At 39.3% G+C, this 19,143-nt stretch overlaps 1 protein-coding gene across 14 annotated transcripts in view; it reads left to right on the top strand.

The window, feature by feature from the left end:
• Positions 1-19,143, top strand: part of Dock3 (dedicator of cyto-kinesis 3) — a 355,025-nt gene that overhangs the window by 212,712 nt on the left and 123,170 nt on the right. For all 14 annotated transcript variants that reach the window (XM_087562345.1, XM_087562340.1, XM_087562344.1 and 11 more), the window contains 2 exon segments: positions 10,184-10,272; positions 11,647-11,772. In XM_087562345.1, coding sequence (XP_087418471.1) covers positions 10,184-10,272; positions 11,647-11,772 — 215 coding nt within the window.

The raw sequence follows: 19,143 nt of genomic DNA, 5'->3' as shown, positions 1-19,143 counted from the left end.
GATATAAAATTAACTCAAACAAATCAGTAGCCTTCTTCTACTCAAAGGATAAACAGGCTGAGAAAGAAATTAGAGAACTGACACCCTTCACAATAGTCACAAATAACATAAAATACCTTGTGGTAACTCTAACCAAACAAGTGAAAAATCTGTATGACAAGAACTTCAAGTCTCTGAAGAAAGAAATTTAAGAAGATCTCAGAAGATGGAAAGATTTCCCATGCTCATGGACTGGCAGAATTAATAAAGTAAAAAATGGCCATCTTGCTGAAAGCAATCTATAGATTCAATGCAATCCCTATCAAAATCCCAAGTCAATTCTTCACAGAGTTAAAGCAATTTGCAAATTCATTTGGAATAACAAAAAACACGGGATAGCCAAAACTGTCCTCAACAATAAAAGAACCTGGGGGTGGGGGGGAATCACCATCCCTAACTGCCAGCTGTATTATAGAGCAATAGTGATAAAAACTATATGGTATTGGTACAGAGATAGGGAGGTAGATCAGTGGAATAGAATTGAAGACTCAGAAATGGACCCACACACCTATGGTTACTTGATCTTTGACAAAGGAGCTAAAACCATCCAATGGAAAAAAGCATTTTCAACAAATGGTTCTGGTTCAACTGGCATGTAGAACAATGCAAATTGATCCATTCTTATCTTCTTGTACAAAGATCAAGTCCAAGTGGATCTTAGACCTCCACATAAAACCAGATACTCTGAAACTAATAGAAGAGAAATTGGGTAAGAGCCTTGAACACATGGGTACAGGGGAAAATTTCCCGAACAAAACACCAATGGCTTATGCTCTAAGAAAGAATCAATAAATGGGACCTCATAAAATTACAAAGTTTTTGTAAGGCAAAGGACACTGTCAGTAGGACAAAACGGCAACCAACAGATTGGGAAATCCTATGTCAGATAAAGGGCTAATATCCAATATATACGAAGAACCCAGTATCCAGAGAATCAAATAACACTTTTAAAAAATGAAGTACGGAGGTAAACAAAGGGTTCTCAATTGAGGAAACTTGAATGGCTGAGAAGTACCTAAAGAAATGTTCAACATCCTTAGTCATCAGGAAAATGCAAATCAAAATAACCCTGAGATTCTACCTCACACCAGTCAGAATGGCTTAGATCAAAAACTCAGGTGAGAGCAAATACTAGTGAGAATGTGGAGAAAGAGGAACACTCCTTCCATTGTTGGCAGGATTGCAAGCTGGTCCAACCACTCTGGAAATCAGTCTGGTAGTTCCTCAGAAAATTGGATATAGTACTACCTGAGGACCCAGCTATACCACTCCTGCGCATATATCCAAAAGATGCTCCAACATATAACATGGACACATGCTCCACTATATCTATAGCAGCCTTTTTTATAATAGCCAGAAGCTAGAAAGAAACCAGATGTCCCTCAACAGAGGAATGGATACAGAAAATGTGCTACATTTACACAATGGACTACTACTCAGCTATTTAAAAAAATGACTTCATGAAATTCTTAAGCAAATGGATGGAAATAGAAAATATCATTCTGAGTGAGGTAACCCAATCACAAAAGAACACACATGGCATGTACTCACTGAGAAGCAGATATTAGTCCAAGAGCTCTGAATACTCAAGATACAATTTATAAACCACATGAAGCTTAAGAAGAATGATGAACAAAGTGTAGATGCATCAATTCTTCTTAGAAGGGTTGGAACAAAAATACTGACAGGAGGAAATATGGAGACAAAGTGTGGAGCAGAGACGAAAGAAGGGCCATCCAGAGACTGCCCCTCCTGGGGATCAATCCCATATACAACCATCAAACTCAGACAATATTGTAGATGCCAACAAGTGCGTGGTGACAGGAGCCTGAGATAGCTGTCTTCTGAGAGGCTCTGCCAGAGCATGACAAATACAGAGGTGGATGCTTGCAGCCAACCATTGAACTGAGAACAGGGTCCCCAATGGAGGATTTGGAGAAAGGACTGAAATAACTGAAAGGGTTTGCAACCTCATAAGAAGAACAATATCAACCAACCAGAATCCCCCAAAGCTCCCAGGGACTAAACCACCATCCCAAGAGTACACATGGAGCCACCCATGGGCTCCAGCCATATATGTAGCAGAGGTCGGCCTTGTCTGGCAGCAATGGGAGGAGAGACCCTTGGTCCTATCAAGGCTTAATACCCCAGTGTAGGGAAATGTCAGGGCAGAAAGGTGGGAGGGATTGAGTGGATGAGTGAGGGAGCACCCTCATAGAAGCAGGGGGTGGGGAGTACATAGGGTAGCAGGTTTCTAGATGAGAATCTGAGAAAGGAGATAACATTTGAAATGTAAGTAAATTCCAATAAAAGTTTTAAAGTAAAAAAAAGTGAAAAAGAAAAGAAAATTACAACAAAAGAAATATAGGCTAGAATTATCTGTATAACTACAGAAATGAGGTTGGAGGTGTCAATATCAATTTGTCTATCTTAATACATAGGCAGATGGTTATATATAAACAATTTATAAATATTTCTGTATACATAGTTTTATATACATTATAAATACATATAAAGAACATGTATCTAAATATATACTTGTACGTATATGCACACATTATTTCCTTATTCTGTCACTTGAAGAGGCCAACACGTATAATTTTTTTGAACTTGATAATACACTTTTTCTTTATACTAATCCAAACTTATGACTTATGGATAAGAGTGGGCATATAAATGACGTGTTTGTCAGCCCAGAGTGGGGTTTTTGTAATTTAAAATTACAGAGTATTTTTGTCTAAATATGCCAGCAATAACAACAACACTGGTTATGACTAAGGGAGTCTGCTAGAGGCTTGGAAAGATAGAAAGTCATGAAGTGATCAAGTCTAAAAAGTACCTGCTAATTTCATAAATCTAGAAAGATGTCAAGAAAAAATGTTATCAAAGCAGGTCTTTTGGGATCCTCATCAGCTGGACACCTTGATGTCTTGACTGCTTGAACCAAAGGCAGTGCATAAGTCAGACAGGAAGGCCTGCAGGCACTGCTGCCAACACCTCTCAGTGTTTGTTACCAGGTGAATTATAAATCATAAACAACCATTCTACAGCACTCTTCTTCTTTGTTTAGAAAGAATTCTGTAAGCAGAAGTGTCCCTCAGAACTCTATTTAATCATTCATCAAAACAGTTGGGAGCATATGAAGCCTAGCGACTTGACTAAGAAGTAAAAAAAAAAAAACAAAACAAACAAACAAACAAACAAAAAACCCCGATTCATTATCAAAATACGTTTGTGAGTGACCTCTGAATAACCCCTTTCATTTAGAACCTTGCGATGCACCATACTTCTAGATGGAATGTTGTTATAATCCTTATATTGTTTTTTCTTTCTGGAAGTGGACACTTCTGAGTGATCCATAAACAATACTAAGATCCTGTGTATTTTCTTTGTTCATGGGTCCTGTTTTGTGCACTCGTTAGTACTATAAACAAGGGCTTAGGGTAGAATTCTAAAGAGTTAAATAAAAAATTCAAGAGATGACCCAAATCTCATTGTGTTTTCTTAGAATCTTCTTTAGGTTTAAGGATTTATTTGTGGTCTTTCTCTTTGAGTTGCCTTTGATAGAGTCACTAAATATCAGGATATAACAGAATCAGGCTCTTCCTCTAGTCTCTTGTATTCTGCAGAAGGAACGTACAAGTTCTCAGATGTTCAGGAGTCCAGCGTATCTGTTAAGCTTTCCATCCCTAGACCATGAGTTCCTCAGCCACTATTCTCACAAGCTTCTCATTGTCTCATACGGTTGAAATGGTGTCTACATTGCCTGACCTCCGAAAGAATTCATCCCCACTAGGGCTAGTATAATGACAACTGGATAACAACAGATGCTTACTCCAGAATAAAAAGTGTTGAGGGAAAAAAATGCCACACAGAACAGAGAAGCTAATTGTTCAAACTGGCAGATGGATTGCACTTTTGGCATATCACTTTTCTAAATAAAATAAATGAGGCCTGGATGTTTTTATTCTTGCAAGGATTATGTGAATACTAGGAAACTCTACAGGGAGGGAAGAGGCGGGAGTGGGACTGATCTAAAAAAAAAATCTTTAAGCTCTTATTTTAGTAAAAGTAAAGCATGACATTGTTTTGCTTTTCTGTTAATAATTTTACTGAGTCTCTTGGACCTGCTGCTGCTCACCTGACTCACTCAAGGGAGGCTCCACTAACCTGTACTGATCAGTATCTAAAGTTCCATATTATCCACTAAAACATCATTGGTCCCTTTTTTCTTACATGGACATTTCGAGGCTTAAATATAAATTGTAAAGGGATATCTGATAACATTGTTTCAGGAAGCAGTCACATTTGGACCATCTAGTAATAAAGTGCCACCAGGATATAACCCTTAACAGACAAACCATTTTGGCTAGAAATGCAGCTCACCTGTTAGGTTTGAGTGTTCAATTACTGACTTATACAAATTGTCACCTCAACTGTTAAATATACCACATTAATGATTCATATGGTAAAGAAATAAAAGCTAACGACATGGATGTTTTAAGCATTAGTATTTGTTGAGAGAAACATTTCTTATCAGGAATTTTATCTCTCTGTTTCTGTGTGTATATGTCTCTGTCTGTCTCTGTCTCTCTGTGAGGTGTGTGTGTGTGTGTTGTGTGCGTGCGCACGCGCATTTGTAGAGTTAGAAAAGAGAACTTATTCTACTTTAAAGATGACAGTATTTTTCCCTCTCAAAAAAAATATGTATACCTGGTGATGTAGCTCAGGGCCAAAAATGTGTTTAGTAGCATGAGGCCTTGGGTTTGATTCTTAGCACCCCCAAAAACGTACGTATGTATGTATGTATGTATGTATGTATGTATGTATGTATGTATGTATGTATGTATATTATATACATATTATATATTATATGATGTTTATGTATATGCATCTAGCAAGCATTCATTTTTTTTTGTTCTTTTTTTTCCCCGGAGCTGGGGACCGAACCCAGGGCCTTGCGCTTCCTAGGCAAGCGCTCTACCACTGAGCTAAATCCCCAGCCCCTCGCAAGCATTCATTTTAAAGTTTCAAAGTTTTATATATTTACATATGTTATATATTAATATGCATATTCTTATTACATATATGCAAGGGTTCATTTTCGTTTCTACTGTTTCCCAAAGTATCAATTTTTTTTTTTTATTAACTTGAGTATTTCTTATATACATTTCGAGTGTTATTCCCTTTCCCGGTTTCCGGGCAAACATCCCCCTCCCCCCTCCCCTTCCTTATGGGTGTTCCCCTCCCAACCCTCCTCCCATTGCCGCCCTCCCCCCATAGACTAGTTCACTGGGGGTTCAGTCTTAGCAGGACCCAGGGCTTCCCCTTCCACTGGTGCTCTTACTAGGATATTCATTGCTACCTATGGGGTCAGAGTCCAGGGTCAGTCCATGTATAGTCTTTAGGTAGTGGCTTAGTCCCTGGAAGCTCTGGTTGCTTGGCATTGTTGTACTTTTGGGGTCTCGAGCACCTTCAAGCTCTTCCAGTTCTTTCTCTGATTCCTTCAATAGGGGACCTATTCTCAGTTCAGTGGTTTGCTGCTGGCATTCGCCTCTATATTTGCTGTATTCTGGCTGTGTCTCTCAGGAGCGATCTACATCCGGCTCCTGTCGGTCTGCACTTCTTTGCTTCATCCATCTTGTCTAATTGGGTGGCTGTATATGTATGGGCCACATGTGGGGCAGGCTCTGAATGGGTGTTCCTTCAGTCTCTGTTTTAATCTTTGCCTCTCCCTTCCCTGCCAAGGGTATTCTTTTTCCTCATTTAAAGAAGGAGTGAAGCATTCACATTTTGATCATCCGTCTTGAGTTTCGTTTGTTCTAGGGATCTAGGGTAATTCAAGCATTTGGGCTAATAGCCACTTATCAATGAGTGCATACCATGTATGTCTTTCTGTGATTGGGTTAGCTCACTCAGGATGATATTTTCCAGTTCCAACCATTTGCCTACGAATTTCATAAACTCGTTGTTTTTGATAGCTGAGTAATATTCCATTGTGTGGATGTACCACATTTTCTGTATCCATTCCTCTGTTGAAGGGCATCTGGGTTCTTTCCAGTTTCTGGCTATTATAAATAAGGCTTCTATGTACATAGTGGAGCACGTGTCTCTTTTATATGTTGAGGCATCTTTTGGGTATATGCCCAAGAGAGGTATAGCTGGATCCTCAGGCAGTTCAATGTCCAATTTTCTGAGGAACCTCCACACTGATTTCCAGAATGGTTTTACCAGTCTGCAATCCCACCAACAATGGAGGAGTGTTCCTCTTTCTCCACATCCTCGCCAGCATCTGCTGTCACCTGAGTTTTTGATCTTAGCCATTCTCACTGGTGTGAGGTGAAATCTCAGGGTTGTTTTGATTTGCATTTCCCTTATGACTAAAGATGTTGAACATTTCTTTAGGTGTTTCTCCACCATTCGGCATTCCTCAGCTGTGAATTCTTTGTTTAGCTCTGAACCCCATTTTTTAATAGGGTTATTTATTTCCCTGCGGTCTAACTTCTTGAGTTCTTTGTATATTTTGGAAATAAGGCCTCTATCTGTTGTAGGATTGGTAAAGATCTTTTCCCAATCTGTTGGTTGCCGTTTTGTCCTAACCACAGTGTCCTTTGCCTTACAGAAGCTTTGCAGTTTTATGAGATCCCATTTGTCGATTCTTGATCTTAGAGCATAAGCCATTGGTGTTTTGTTCAGGAAATTTTTTCCAGTGCCCATGTGTTCCAGATGCTTCCCTAGTTTTTCTTCTATTAGTTTGAGTGTGTCTGGTTTGATGTGGAGGTCCTTGATCCACTTGGACTTAAGCTTTGTACAGGGTGATAAGCATGGATCGATCTGCATTCTTCTACATGTTGCCCTCCAGTTGAACCAGCACCATTTGCTGAAAATGCTATCTTTTTTCCATTGGATGGTTTTGGCTCCTTTGTCAAAAATCAAGTGACCATAGGTGTGTGGGTTCATTTCTGGGTCTTCAATTCTATTCCATTGGTCTATCTGTCTGTCTCTGTACCAATACCATGCAGTTTTTATCACTATTGCTCTGTAATACTGCTTGAGTTCAGGGATAGTGATTCCCCCTGAAGTCCTTTTATTGTTGAGGATAGCTTTAGCTATCCTGGGTTTTTTGTTATTCCAGATGAATTTGCAAATTGTTCTGTCTAACTCTTTGAAGAATTGGATTGGTATTTTGATGGGGATTGCATTGAATCTGTAGATTGCTTTTGGTAAAATGGCCATTTTTACCATATTAATCCTGCCAATCCATGAGCATGGGAGATCTTTCCATCTTCTGAGGTCTTCTTCAATTTCTTTCCTCAGTGTCTTGAAGTTCTTATTGTACAGATCTTTTACTTGCTTGGTTAAAGTCACACCGAGGTACTTTATATTATTTGGGTCTATTATGAAGGGTGTCGTTTCCCTAATTTCTTTCTCGGCTTGTTTCTCTTTTGTATAGAGGAAGGCAACTGATTTATTTGAGTTAATTTTATACCCAGCCACTTTGCTGAAGTTGTTTATCAGCTTTAGCAGTTCTCTGGTGGAACTTTTGGGATCACTTAAATATACTATCATGTCATCTGCACATAGTGTTATTTTGACCTCTTCTTTTCCGATCTGTATCCCCTTGATCTCCTTTTGTTGTCTGATTGCTCTGGCTAGAACTTCAAGAACTATATTGAATAAGTTGGGAGAGAGTGGGCAGCCTTGTCTAGTCCCTGATTTTAGTGGGATTGCTTCAAGTTTCTCTCCATTTAGTTTAATGTTAGCAACTGGTTTGCTGTATATGGCTTTTACTATGTTTAGGTATGGGCCTTGAATTCCTATTCTTTCCAGGACTTTTATCATGAAGGGGTGTTGAATTTTGTCAAATGCTTTCTCAGCATCTAATGAAATGATCATGTGGTTCTGTTCTTTCAGTTTGTTTATATAATGGATCACGTTGATGGTTTTCCTTATATTAAACCATCCCTGCATGCCTGGGATGAAGCCTACTTGATCATGGTGGATGATTGTTTTGATGTGCTCTTGAATTCTGTTTGCCAGAATTTTATTGAGTATTTTTGCGTCGATATTCATAAGGGAAATTGGTCTGAAGTTCTCTTTCTTTGTTGTGTCTTTGTGTGGTTTAGGTATAAGAGTAATTGTGGCTTCGTAGAAGGAATTCGGTAGGGCTCCATCTGTTTCAATTTTGTGGAATAGTTTGGATAATATTGGTATGAGGTCTTCTATGAAGGTTTGATAGAATTCTGCACCAAAGTATCAATCTTTAATATTTAACAATAAAAGAGCTTTATCTAATTGTAAAATATGCTTGTTTCTGCATGAGAGTAAGAAATTTCTTTCTCTTCAAATTTATTAGTACACATTGGGCCACTATACCAGATGGTTTGAATCTTCTTTTTAAAATTAATTTAGTTATTTATTCACTTTACATCCCAATCACTGCCCCCTGGAGCCAACCTCACACAGTCCCTCCCCCATGTCTCCCTCCTCTTCTCTGAGTGGGTTGAGGTCTCCGCCCCCCAGATATCCCCCATTCCATGGCACATCAAGTTTCTGCATGGGTAGGTCCATCCTCAACCATTGAGGCTAGACAAAATAGCCTGGTTAGGGGAATGGATTCCACAGACAGGCAACAGCATTAGGGACAGTTCCTGCTCCAGTTATTGGGGGACCCACATAAAGACTGAGCTACACATCTACTATATATGTATGGGAGTTCTAGGTCCAGCTTGTATGCTGTTGGTTCAGTCTTTGAGATCACCCCAACGGTTCAGGTTTGTTGACTCTGTTGGTCTTCCTGTGGAATTCTTATTCCCTTTGAGGCCATCAGTCCTCTTCCCTCCATAAGAGTTCTGAGCTCTATCCAGCATTTGGCTAGGAGTCTCTGCATCTGTTTCAGTCAGCTGCTGGGTGGAGCCTCTTAGAGGACAGTTATGCTAGACTTCTGTCTGCAAGCATAACAGAATATCACTAATAGTGTCAGGAGTGGTGCTTGCCCATGGGATGAGTCTCAAGTTGTTTTGAGTGTTGGTTGGATGTTTCCTCAGTCTCTGCTCCATCTTTGTCCCTGAGTTACTTGTAGACAAATTATGGTTCAAAGTTTTGTAGGTAAATTGATGTCCTTATCTCTTTGCTGGGCATCCTGCCTGTTTACAGGAGGTCGCCTCTTCAGATTCCTTATCCCCACTGCTATGAGTCTCAGCTACAATCACTCCCATTGATTTCTTAGAGCCTCCCCCATCCCAGGTCTCTGGCACAGCCTAGCAATGATTCCCACCCCAGCTGCAGATTTCCATTCATTCTCCTGACTTGCCCCATACCTGATCCTGTATCCCTCCCATCCCCTTCCCATCTCCTATCCCACCTAGATCCCTTTCTCCATCTGCCTCCTATGACTATTTTATTTTCCTAAGTGAGATCAAGCATCCTTGCTTGGGCCTTACTTCTTGTTTAGCTTCTTTGGGGCTGTGGCATGTAGCATAGTACCTGTATTTTATGGCTAATGTCCACTTATCAGTGAGGACATACATGCATATCCTTTTGGGTCTCGGTTATCTCACTCAGAATATTTTCTAGCTTCTTTCATTTGCCTACAACACTTATAATGTCTTTGTTTTTAATAGCTAAATAATATTCCACTGTGTGAATGAACCACAATTTCTGTGTCCATTTTTCAACTGAGAGACATCTGAGTTGTTTCCAGCTTCTGGCTATTATGAGTAAAGCTGCCATAACATAGTGGACCACATGTCCTTGTAGTATGGTGGAGCATCTTTTAGGTATATGGCCAGGAGTGGTATAGTTGGAGTTCTTTAGGTAGAACTGTTTTCAATTTTCTGAGAAATAGCCAGATTGATTTCCAGAGTAGTTGTACAAGTTTGCACTCCCATCAGCAATGGAGGAGTGTTCACCTTGTTCTACATCCTTGGCAGCATGGGCTGACTCTTGAGTTTTTGATCTTAGCCATTCTGATGTGTATAAGATGGATCTCAGGGTTATTTTGATTTGCAGTTTCCTAAAGACTACAGACATTGAACATGTCTTTAAGTGCTTCTTGGCATTTGAGATTCTTCCGTTGAGTAGTCTCTGTTAAGCTCTGTACCCTATTTTTTTATGAGCCATAAGATGTGTCCTTCTGTTACAGATGTAACAACGAGAGTGAATGGACCCAGATTCATGAGAACATCATCCGAAAGTCAAGTACCAAGTACTCTGCCCCCAGTGCCAGCCATGGTGATGTATTTCTTTGGCTAGAAAATTTGGTGTTGCATTTGTAAAGTGCTAATGTTACACTGCGGTGGTTGGTATTGATTGATTGTGCTGTGTAAAGTTAAATTTCCTATCCACATTGTTTCCTTCCTAGGAAATTTCTAGTTGTAGTTCTTCATATAGTCATTTAAGACATTTTAGTATCTGCTGACTAAAATACAGTTTGACCTTTTTAATAATGACCTCTATACACTTTGCTAACTTCAACTCCAGTCCAGTGAGTAAAGTGTTTTAAGGTTTGTAACATTTCAAAGTCTGTTTTCTTTAACAAAAAGACAAATATCAGTCTCAGTTTTTTTTTCTGTTCCTGTTGGATCTCAGTATCATGAAGAAAGCCTGACAGTAATGAGTTAGTGAAGAGTCTGGAACCAGGAAGAAAGTCTTTCAAAGCAGCTTTCCTCTTAATCAACTTCATTTCTTTTACCTTCCTCTCAACCTGTGTTTAAGTAATTTATATATGGACCTCGGTGAAATTTTACACTGTAGATTGTTTTCTAAGTTCAACACTCATTATTAAATTAGAACTACTACTTAAAAGCCTAAGCACTTTTATATACTGTTGTAGATCCAATTTATATAGAATGGTTTTTTCCCTGAGTTTCTACCTTCAAATCATTTCATAACCTCTTTTATATAAATTCTGTTTTAATCTTCATAGCACCTGTTGAAAATTAAAAATTTGTTTTACATAACAGTATAAAATCTCCACAAAGTCTGGCATTTTTTTCTTGTTGAAAGATACTTCCCAGGTGGGAGGGCCGGCAAAGGAGATTCATATCGGCAGCTACGAAGGTTGAGACCTTCACTGCTGACCAATTAATTTCTCTAAAATCTGTAGTATGTGTGTCCTGAGAACTTTTTTCATGGTTTTATTATTATCATTTGGCAGCCTTGGATGTTGAACCTAGGGCCTTGCAGTTTGTCTACATTGTGCCCTGAGTGCACAACTTGCATTGTTCATCTACAACATCCCAAATTTTGTAGGAGCCTGGCAGTCCCTAGGCAGGATGCTGAAGAGCAGGAAGGAGGCAGCTCAGTCTCTATGACTTTAGACTAGTCTGTGTTTAATGGACTCATTTTGTGTGATGTTGAGATCACCTTAATTTTATAGCTTTCTATTTGTGCTTCAAAATAAGTAATATTTTCTACTTTGATTATTTTTCTAAGAAAACTTTCAGGGCAATGGTATAGATTAATGATAATGTGCTTGCCCAAGATGTAATCTTAAGTTCTATCTCTAGCACTATGGCAGGAGAGATGAAAAAGAGACCAAAATTGGTGTCTTTTTTAGTAATGTTCACTGGGCAGTCTGAATAAGAAAATGTTTTCTTTTTGTAGGTCTTATTATTTCTCTACAGCTTTTTCGTGGTGACATGGAACAGATCCGGAGAGAAAATCCCATGATATTTAATAGAGGACTAGCAATTACAAGAAAATTGGGATTCCCTGATGTTATCATGCCAGGTAGGCAGAACTACTTGGGGATGGGAAGGAAGGTGCATTATTAGCAGGATGGAGTTTAGTGCTCCTTTCTTAAGCAGGTGGTAAGCCATTCAGGTGAGCTACACAGTCATCAAAGTCTCTGCCTTCCAAGTCAGGTAGCTGAGTGTCGTTTCTAGCAGTAGACCTCTGGGTCTTATAAGCATTTGTTCTTACCAGAAGCCCCCACACCATGTTCCTCGGGGCAGTATGACAGTTCAGCAGATAGGCTTGGGGAGTCTTGGTGATAAGAGAATCAACATGAAATTTCTTCATAGAGATGTGTTTTGTAACCACCTCTTCCATCACATTCCCTAGTTAAGGATTACTTTGTAAGAATTTCCTGCTTAAGGGGAAGAATTTATCAAAATATGTGCCTGCACTATCAGAGACTGTCATTTGTATAGGAATTACAAGTACATTTTAATGTAACAAAAAATAGATCACATGAATAGTATATATAGATTTCAGTACTCCACATATTCCTGCCTGGTCATTTCTCAGTATTTCTATGGAAGTCCATAGGCAAATACTAGGCACATGCTTTCTACTAGGTGGACTGAGGTAGATAGATCCAAGTAAACTACTAGAGGTGAAGCAGCTGTTAGATGGGAAAGAGCTGGGTAGAGATTGATGGCAGGCAGTTTGATAATCAAGAAGATGTGAAGGAATGGGGGTCTCAGAACAGACAGATACCTGGTTGTCTGAATATAGTTTAGGAGAGGCAGACCTACCCTCAGCTGAGTTTTAATTCCTTGTACAAGGCTTGTTTTGCTGAGAAAAACCAGATCAGGATGGACTAAATTGTCACTATTCTGGAGGTCATCTGTTAGTTCTTCCTGCTTCTTCAGTCATCCTCTCATTGGGAACATTTGCCAATATTCTCCCAAAGAAGAGTATGACTTAAGCATAAAGAAGGCCCACACAGTGTGTTCTGCTGCCTTTCAGCTACTCCATCTTGCTCAGATTTATTTTATATGGCTTTCATTCTCTCCCCATGGACACTGTGAGTGCAGAGCAAGCTGCTGTGCACAGCCTTTACTTCCTACTGATGAACACAGGGGCTCTTTCGATAGCAAATTTAGGCCAGCTAGGCCAATTATGTTTATTGCTAAGTGCTAGGAGACTTCATGCTTATGAAGGGCCTCCATCTGCCTATTGTACAGGTGAGTATTCCATTGGAAGTTTTTCCTATACTTTTCCTGATCCCATTCTTCAGACCTGCCTATACCCCATAATCAGGGAAAGAAAAGCCCAAACAACAGTCTCTAGCTTTGCAACCATGGTTTAGAAAGAATAGAGGCTTACAAAAATTGACCTAATGACCTTTCAAAATTAGATAACTGAGATGCTAACTGTGGAATCATATGAGTTCTTTAAGTCCTTCCTTTCTTCTAAGTTTTTTGTAGACTATTTGGACATTAATATCCTAATCGCTTCTGGAATTGAAACTTACTAACCAGAATTTGGAAAGAAATAAACTCCAGTTAAAATTATAGGGATAGTTCAGGCAGCAATTAGAGTGCTTCTCTGTCAAGCAGTTCCATGTGTATGTATATGTATACACTTGGGTGTATGTGTGTACATGTGTGTGCATGTACGTGTGTGCGCCCATGAGTGTGTGCACTCATGTGTTTAGGTATTGTGGTCAGTCTGTCTTAGGAACAGTGACTGTAGGAAGAAAAGCCTTGGAGAGAGTTATAAGTCCTAGCCATCCTTCCTTCTGAAACTGGGGCACCCTTCTTCTAAGAGAATATTGCACCTGGATTGCAACAGTCCCTCTGCTTCCGAGTGCTGGCCAACTTACAAGAAGTTGCAGTTTTATCTTCTTGACACATGGACACATGGCACAAGAACAGAAAAGAAACTATGTCAGTAACTGAGCTTATCAACACTAAAGTCTGAGAAATTATAGTAAATGAAAAATTAGAATTACTCGTAAGCTGTGATCCTTATTTTAAAGTACCCAGCATTTGGCAGAAACTACCAGATACTCATATGGAGAAGTCTATTTTTGTCGGGCTGGCCCAGATAGATCCCTGTCAAAACATGTTGCTAGAGCTGCACAGGGGGAGTTAAGCCAGACTCTAGGCACAGGTATCTCACATGTCACTTCTAAAATGGTCTTTCTGACATCTTTTCATTGCTTTCCATGAGAGTTTATACACACGTCAGGTGGCTGTTGAAAGCAGAAGACCTCCTGTGTACCACAGCTGAGTCCCTGACTAAGCCTTCTAACTCTGCTTCTGCCTCTTTAAAGAGTGAGAGGCAACGGTGATACTGCAGAGATTCTGAGAAACATTGCCCTGAAAGCCCTGAAAAAAGGCATGCCAAACAGAAAATGCCATGTTGTATCATAAAAGAACTAATAGATATGGGAATTTTAGCCTTGACTGATTAAGAAATGAAGGCTTTGTGCTCCTTACATAAGTGAGTATAGGTGAGGCTGGCCTTGAACTTTTGATCCTTTTGCCTCTACCTCCCAAATGCTGCTATTTGAGGTCGGCTCTACCATATGTAACTCATAGTTTGTTCTTTGTGTAAGTGTGCAAGTGTGTGTTTGTATTCATATGTTGGTGTGTGTGAGTGTGTGTGAGTGTGTGAATGAGTGAGTGTGTGTGTGTGTGTGTGTGTGTGTGTGTGTGTGTGTGTGACATAGAAGCCAAAGGTTAACACTAAATGTTTTCTGACACTATCTTTTGGAGACAAGGCTTCTCACTGATCCTAGAACTCACTAATTGGCTAGACTAGCTAGTCAAGCCTCTTATGTCTCCATGCTCTCACATGCTAGAGTTACAGATACATGCTGTTATATTTGACTTTGTACATGGTACTGGGGATCTGAACTTAGGCCCTCATATTTATGCAAGTAGCATTGAACTAACCAAGCCATCACTTCATTTATTTTAAACTAACCACATAAAACCTTTTATTGGTTAATCACAATATTTTTTGTTTTCTCCTTTCTTCAAGATTATTTTTATCCAGTACAAAAACTAATGGCTCTATAACACACCCTTAGTCCTCTATGTTTTAAAAAGATGAGTAAGAAAGACTGGGTTAGAACAGATATTCCAGGGGAACAAGCAGATATGCATGTCATTCCCCATGATTCCTGGGTCAGCATTTAGCCACTGTAATGCCACAGAGAACTCTTGTCAGCCAATATATTGTAACCTGCTTCAAAATATCCTGTTGAAGAAGCTACTGTACCCTTCCTCTAGACCACACTTAAGCCAGTAGCAGTGTGCCAACACCTTCTGTAGCCTCTTTCATTTTTCCTGGAAAACCTGTGTGTTGGGGTTAATGGAATTCCAAAATTTTTCTATGGTTCTGTGAGAAGTACAGTGGTTTAACCTGTTTTCAAAGCCTTAAATTTCTTAGGGTATTTAGTCTCTAGTTGATATGGGTCAAGTTTCAATTTAGTTGGTTTTCTATCTTAATATAAAAGTCTACTTATGAATTACTATCTTGTTCTAACTAGAATAAGTCTTCCCCTAAAGCAGTGGTTCTCTGATGTTAATGTGAATCAGAATTACTTGCAGGACTTAGAAAAATAGATTATTGTAGCCACCTCAATAGCTTCTGATTTTTTGAGTCAGGGCCTAGCAGTTTGGCTTTCTTACCAGCTCTTAGGTACTGGTTTGGGAACTTCTTTAAGAATCATATCTTAGGACTGAGAGATGGCTCAGTGGTTAAGATTATTCACTGCTCTTGCAGAATGCCAGAGTTCAGTTCCCAGTTCTCCTATTGTGTGGGTCACAAATACTGTAACCTCAGCTTCTTGGGATCTGACTTCCTCATGTGGGCTTCAAAGACATAAGAGTGTGTGTGTGTGTGTGTGTGTGTGTGTGTGTGTGTGTGTGTGTGTGTGTTTTGAAAGAACCATGTTTTAGGACTACCCAGATGGTTAATAGAGTAAAAGTACTTGCTGTGTAAGTCTGAGTTTGATCCCCAGAACCTACGATGTAACTAGCTCCTGAAATTTGTCCTCTGACCTCTACACTTATATCAGAGCTCCCATAAACCTATACTCATACACACATCATACTTGCATACACACTAACAATAACAATAAATGAAATTTAAATCTAAACTAAAAGAGAGAGTGTACCATAATTTAGAAAGTGCCCTGCATTGGACATGGGTGGTTCGTTCCTGCTTGCGCATTAGAGAACAGCTATACACACTCACCAGGCCTCTTAAGAACCCTCTGATTTTTGCCTTTGTGCTGTAAATACACTCTTGTCATTTTCTTTGATCCTTAATAAAAAGTGCATGTTTCATCACTGACCTACAAGTGATGTTTCTTTCTCTTCCTGTTTGTCTTACTTGTTCCTGTTTTTCTCTGTGCTGTCCCCTCATTCTCGCCCCTTTCTTTCTGATGCAGAGATGAAGATAGTTGGGTGTAAGTTCTTGATTTTGTGTCCTGACTGCTTATTGCCTGCCTTGTTCCCATCACCATTGTCTCATGGAATGTCGTGATCCTGGGGTGGGGTGTCATGGACATTATTAATCCTTCATCAGTCTCACTTTCCTGGGTAACTGACAAAAACTAAAGGAGAAGCTACCAGCCTAATCTAAAACACCATATATGTTTTTTGTTGTTTATTAAGATCTGAGGACATTTAAAAATATCTTAAATTTGCAGTGTGTAGATAGAAGAAAGAACTTTTTTTTTCCTTTTTTTTTTCTCAGAGCTGGGGACCGAACCCAGGGCCTTGCGCTTCCTAGGTAAGCGCTCTACCACTGAGCTAAATCCCCAGCCCCGAGGAAAGAACTTTTAAATGAGACATGATGTGTTACTTCAATTAAAAAGAAAATGAGTAGTTTTTATTCTGAGCCATACAATCAGAAAAGCAAAAATGTTTTCTCTTTAGTTATGCTAAGACATATTTCATAAAAAGGGCAAGCACATACAAACATGATTTTTGGGGAAGGATAATCCACAAGACCTGTGTTAGATTGATTTGCTACAGATGTGTTCATGGGACCATGGTTAGTATTTACCTGATTAGGCTTTGGCCATATCTCTATAGTACAAAATATGAATCAGTTCATAAATACAGATCTGTCTGGTCCTCATGAATCATTCCTACCAGGATGGAATTGCAGAGAGGCCAGAGCGATGTCATCCACAGAACCCAAAACTGCTGAGCAAGCTCAGTATTAACAAGAGACCGTCCGGCTAGCAGAGTGTTCTAGTATAGAACTAGACAGAGATTCTGTTACCAGTGAGGAGACTACTAGAAGAAACAAATTGTAAATGGCAATGCGGTGTTTCTCCGGAGTTACTAGAGTGCACATTTTGGGAGGCCAGACTGTCAGAGTACTCCCCTACCCGCTAATCTTTCTGGAGACTGAACAGCACTGTTGCCTTCTCAGAACTCCTCCTTTATAAGAAGTATTTCAGGCCAGTTCCTATCGTGATAATGTGGCCTCAGGTTCAAACCTTTACTTCCAGAAATTGTTTCTGTAGGTTCACAGAAATCTGGATATTTTTAAATATATAGTAGAAGTTAAATATACATACATTCACACTCACTCTAGTCTCCTGAGCCAAATCTAGCCAGAAGTCCTTTTGTTTTTTGCACACTTGCCAGCCAAAAATGTTTGTATTTGTCTGACAGTTTCTCTCTGTATAATGTAGATTGGTCTTGAACTAGATCTTTCTTCTTGAGAATTTTTTAACATAATAAAGGATTATGAAAACACAATATGCAACAGACCCACCATATCTAAAATACTATCAGATCTGTATTGGAAGCTTGCCTACCCCTGCCTTCTGTTAAGTAACAAGTTCCTTGACCTGCTGCTATACCAGCAGCTGACACTGGCTATTATAAGAGCTGTGAAAGAAGAGGAGCCAATTTATTCTGAGACCCTCTTACAGGAATGAACCCAATTAATTCATATGCAGACCAGAAACAATGTTGCATGGCACCCAAGCACTAAACTCTCAGAGAAATAAAACATGAAGTCCTCTACCATCTTTAGAAAATAGAGAGTACCTAGCAAAGAGAGGTGGGGATGCCCAGCTCCATTCCTAAATTAGGACAGCCCATTAGGAGGGCAACTCTCTGCACTGCAACATTCTGCATAAAAACCTCACCTTCCTAGCACTCTCCAAACTGCCTGCCCAAGGGCTGCTAGGCCTTTGCTCCTAAGAAAACTTTATCACTGCCCTCTCAGCGAGTCACCATGGTATAAATTAGGAAGAATATTAAATTCATCTAGTGATATTTTTATAAATATATGTACACAAGACCCACTATAATCCCAATGGGTAGATGCTAGGAATCCATCTTTTAACATGCTTTGTAGGTGATTAAAATACAATCAGGAAGGCACTTGCAGACAAACATTCAAAACTAGCACTCAAACCTTCTCTTGCCCATTTTCAATACAAAGTGTCTGTCATCTTCCCTCCCTGGAAAAATAGTTTCTTGCAATCAATGAGTGAATTTTTTTCCTGAAGACAGTGCTTTAACCTTGATGCATGATTTCATTGATGGGTTTTGGGAACATACATAGTGCCTTGGGGAACAAGTGGAGAGTGGGAGAACCGTGGGAGAGCACCTGGAATTTGTACTTTGGCTGCTCACACCTGCTTTTTAGGTTTTCTCCTAATTCTAAGACAATTAGAGGAGAGCGTGTTCTTAGTGATACCAATGAGACCTTTTGACATGAAACCTGATACAACTTCTGGCAACATTAACCTTCACAGGGTGTCATTTTTTAAAATGAGATATAATTTGCAAAATTATAACCCATAATCAGTCTGATACCTTTCTGAGATTATCTCTGGTCTAGCATGTCTATTCTTTAAATAAAGAGCAACCAGGGACATTGTTAAATCAAGCTGCTTGAGACTGTACCTCAGAGGGCAGTACTTGCATTAAAACCTTTGAAGGGTATCACAAAGGTACTGTTACAAAAAAGAGTAAAAACAGAAAGAGTATCTACCTTAGCTCCTTATTTTAAAATTGCTAGCACTTTCACATAAAATATCCTGCTCAAAAACTACCAACTCATTAAATAAAAGCACACAGTTGTCATTAACAGTCTGCAAGGTAAGATCAGCTTTTGTGTTAGCATTCTGTATTGTTATTGCTAAGTTTGAAAACATTTGATGCCAGAGTACGTTTATTGTTAACCTACATATAGAACCATAGAGGCGAATAGTGTATATGTGTTGAGGAACATTTCAAGTAGCCAGCAGATTCCTGCTTTTAAGAGCCATGTGGACTGTCTCGAAAATAACTACCGGAAACTGAAAACCAGGGTAAACCAAACACCTAATCTTTAGATTTAGACATTAAAACTATATTATCAGTGAATACTAAGTTATTTTAA

Source organism: Rattus norvegicus, chromosome 8 (assembly GCF_021556685.1).
Source record: "Rattus norvegicus strain SHRSP/BbbUtx chromosome 8, alternate assembly SHRSP_T2T, whole genome shotgun sequence".
Taxonomy (NCBI): Eukaryota; Metazoa; Chordata; class Mammalia; order Rodentia; family Muridae; genus Rattus; species Rattus norvegicus.
This window is presented reverse-complemented; position numbering and strand designations above follow the sequence as displayed.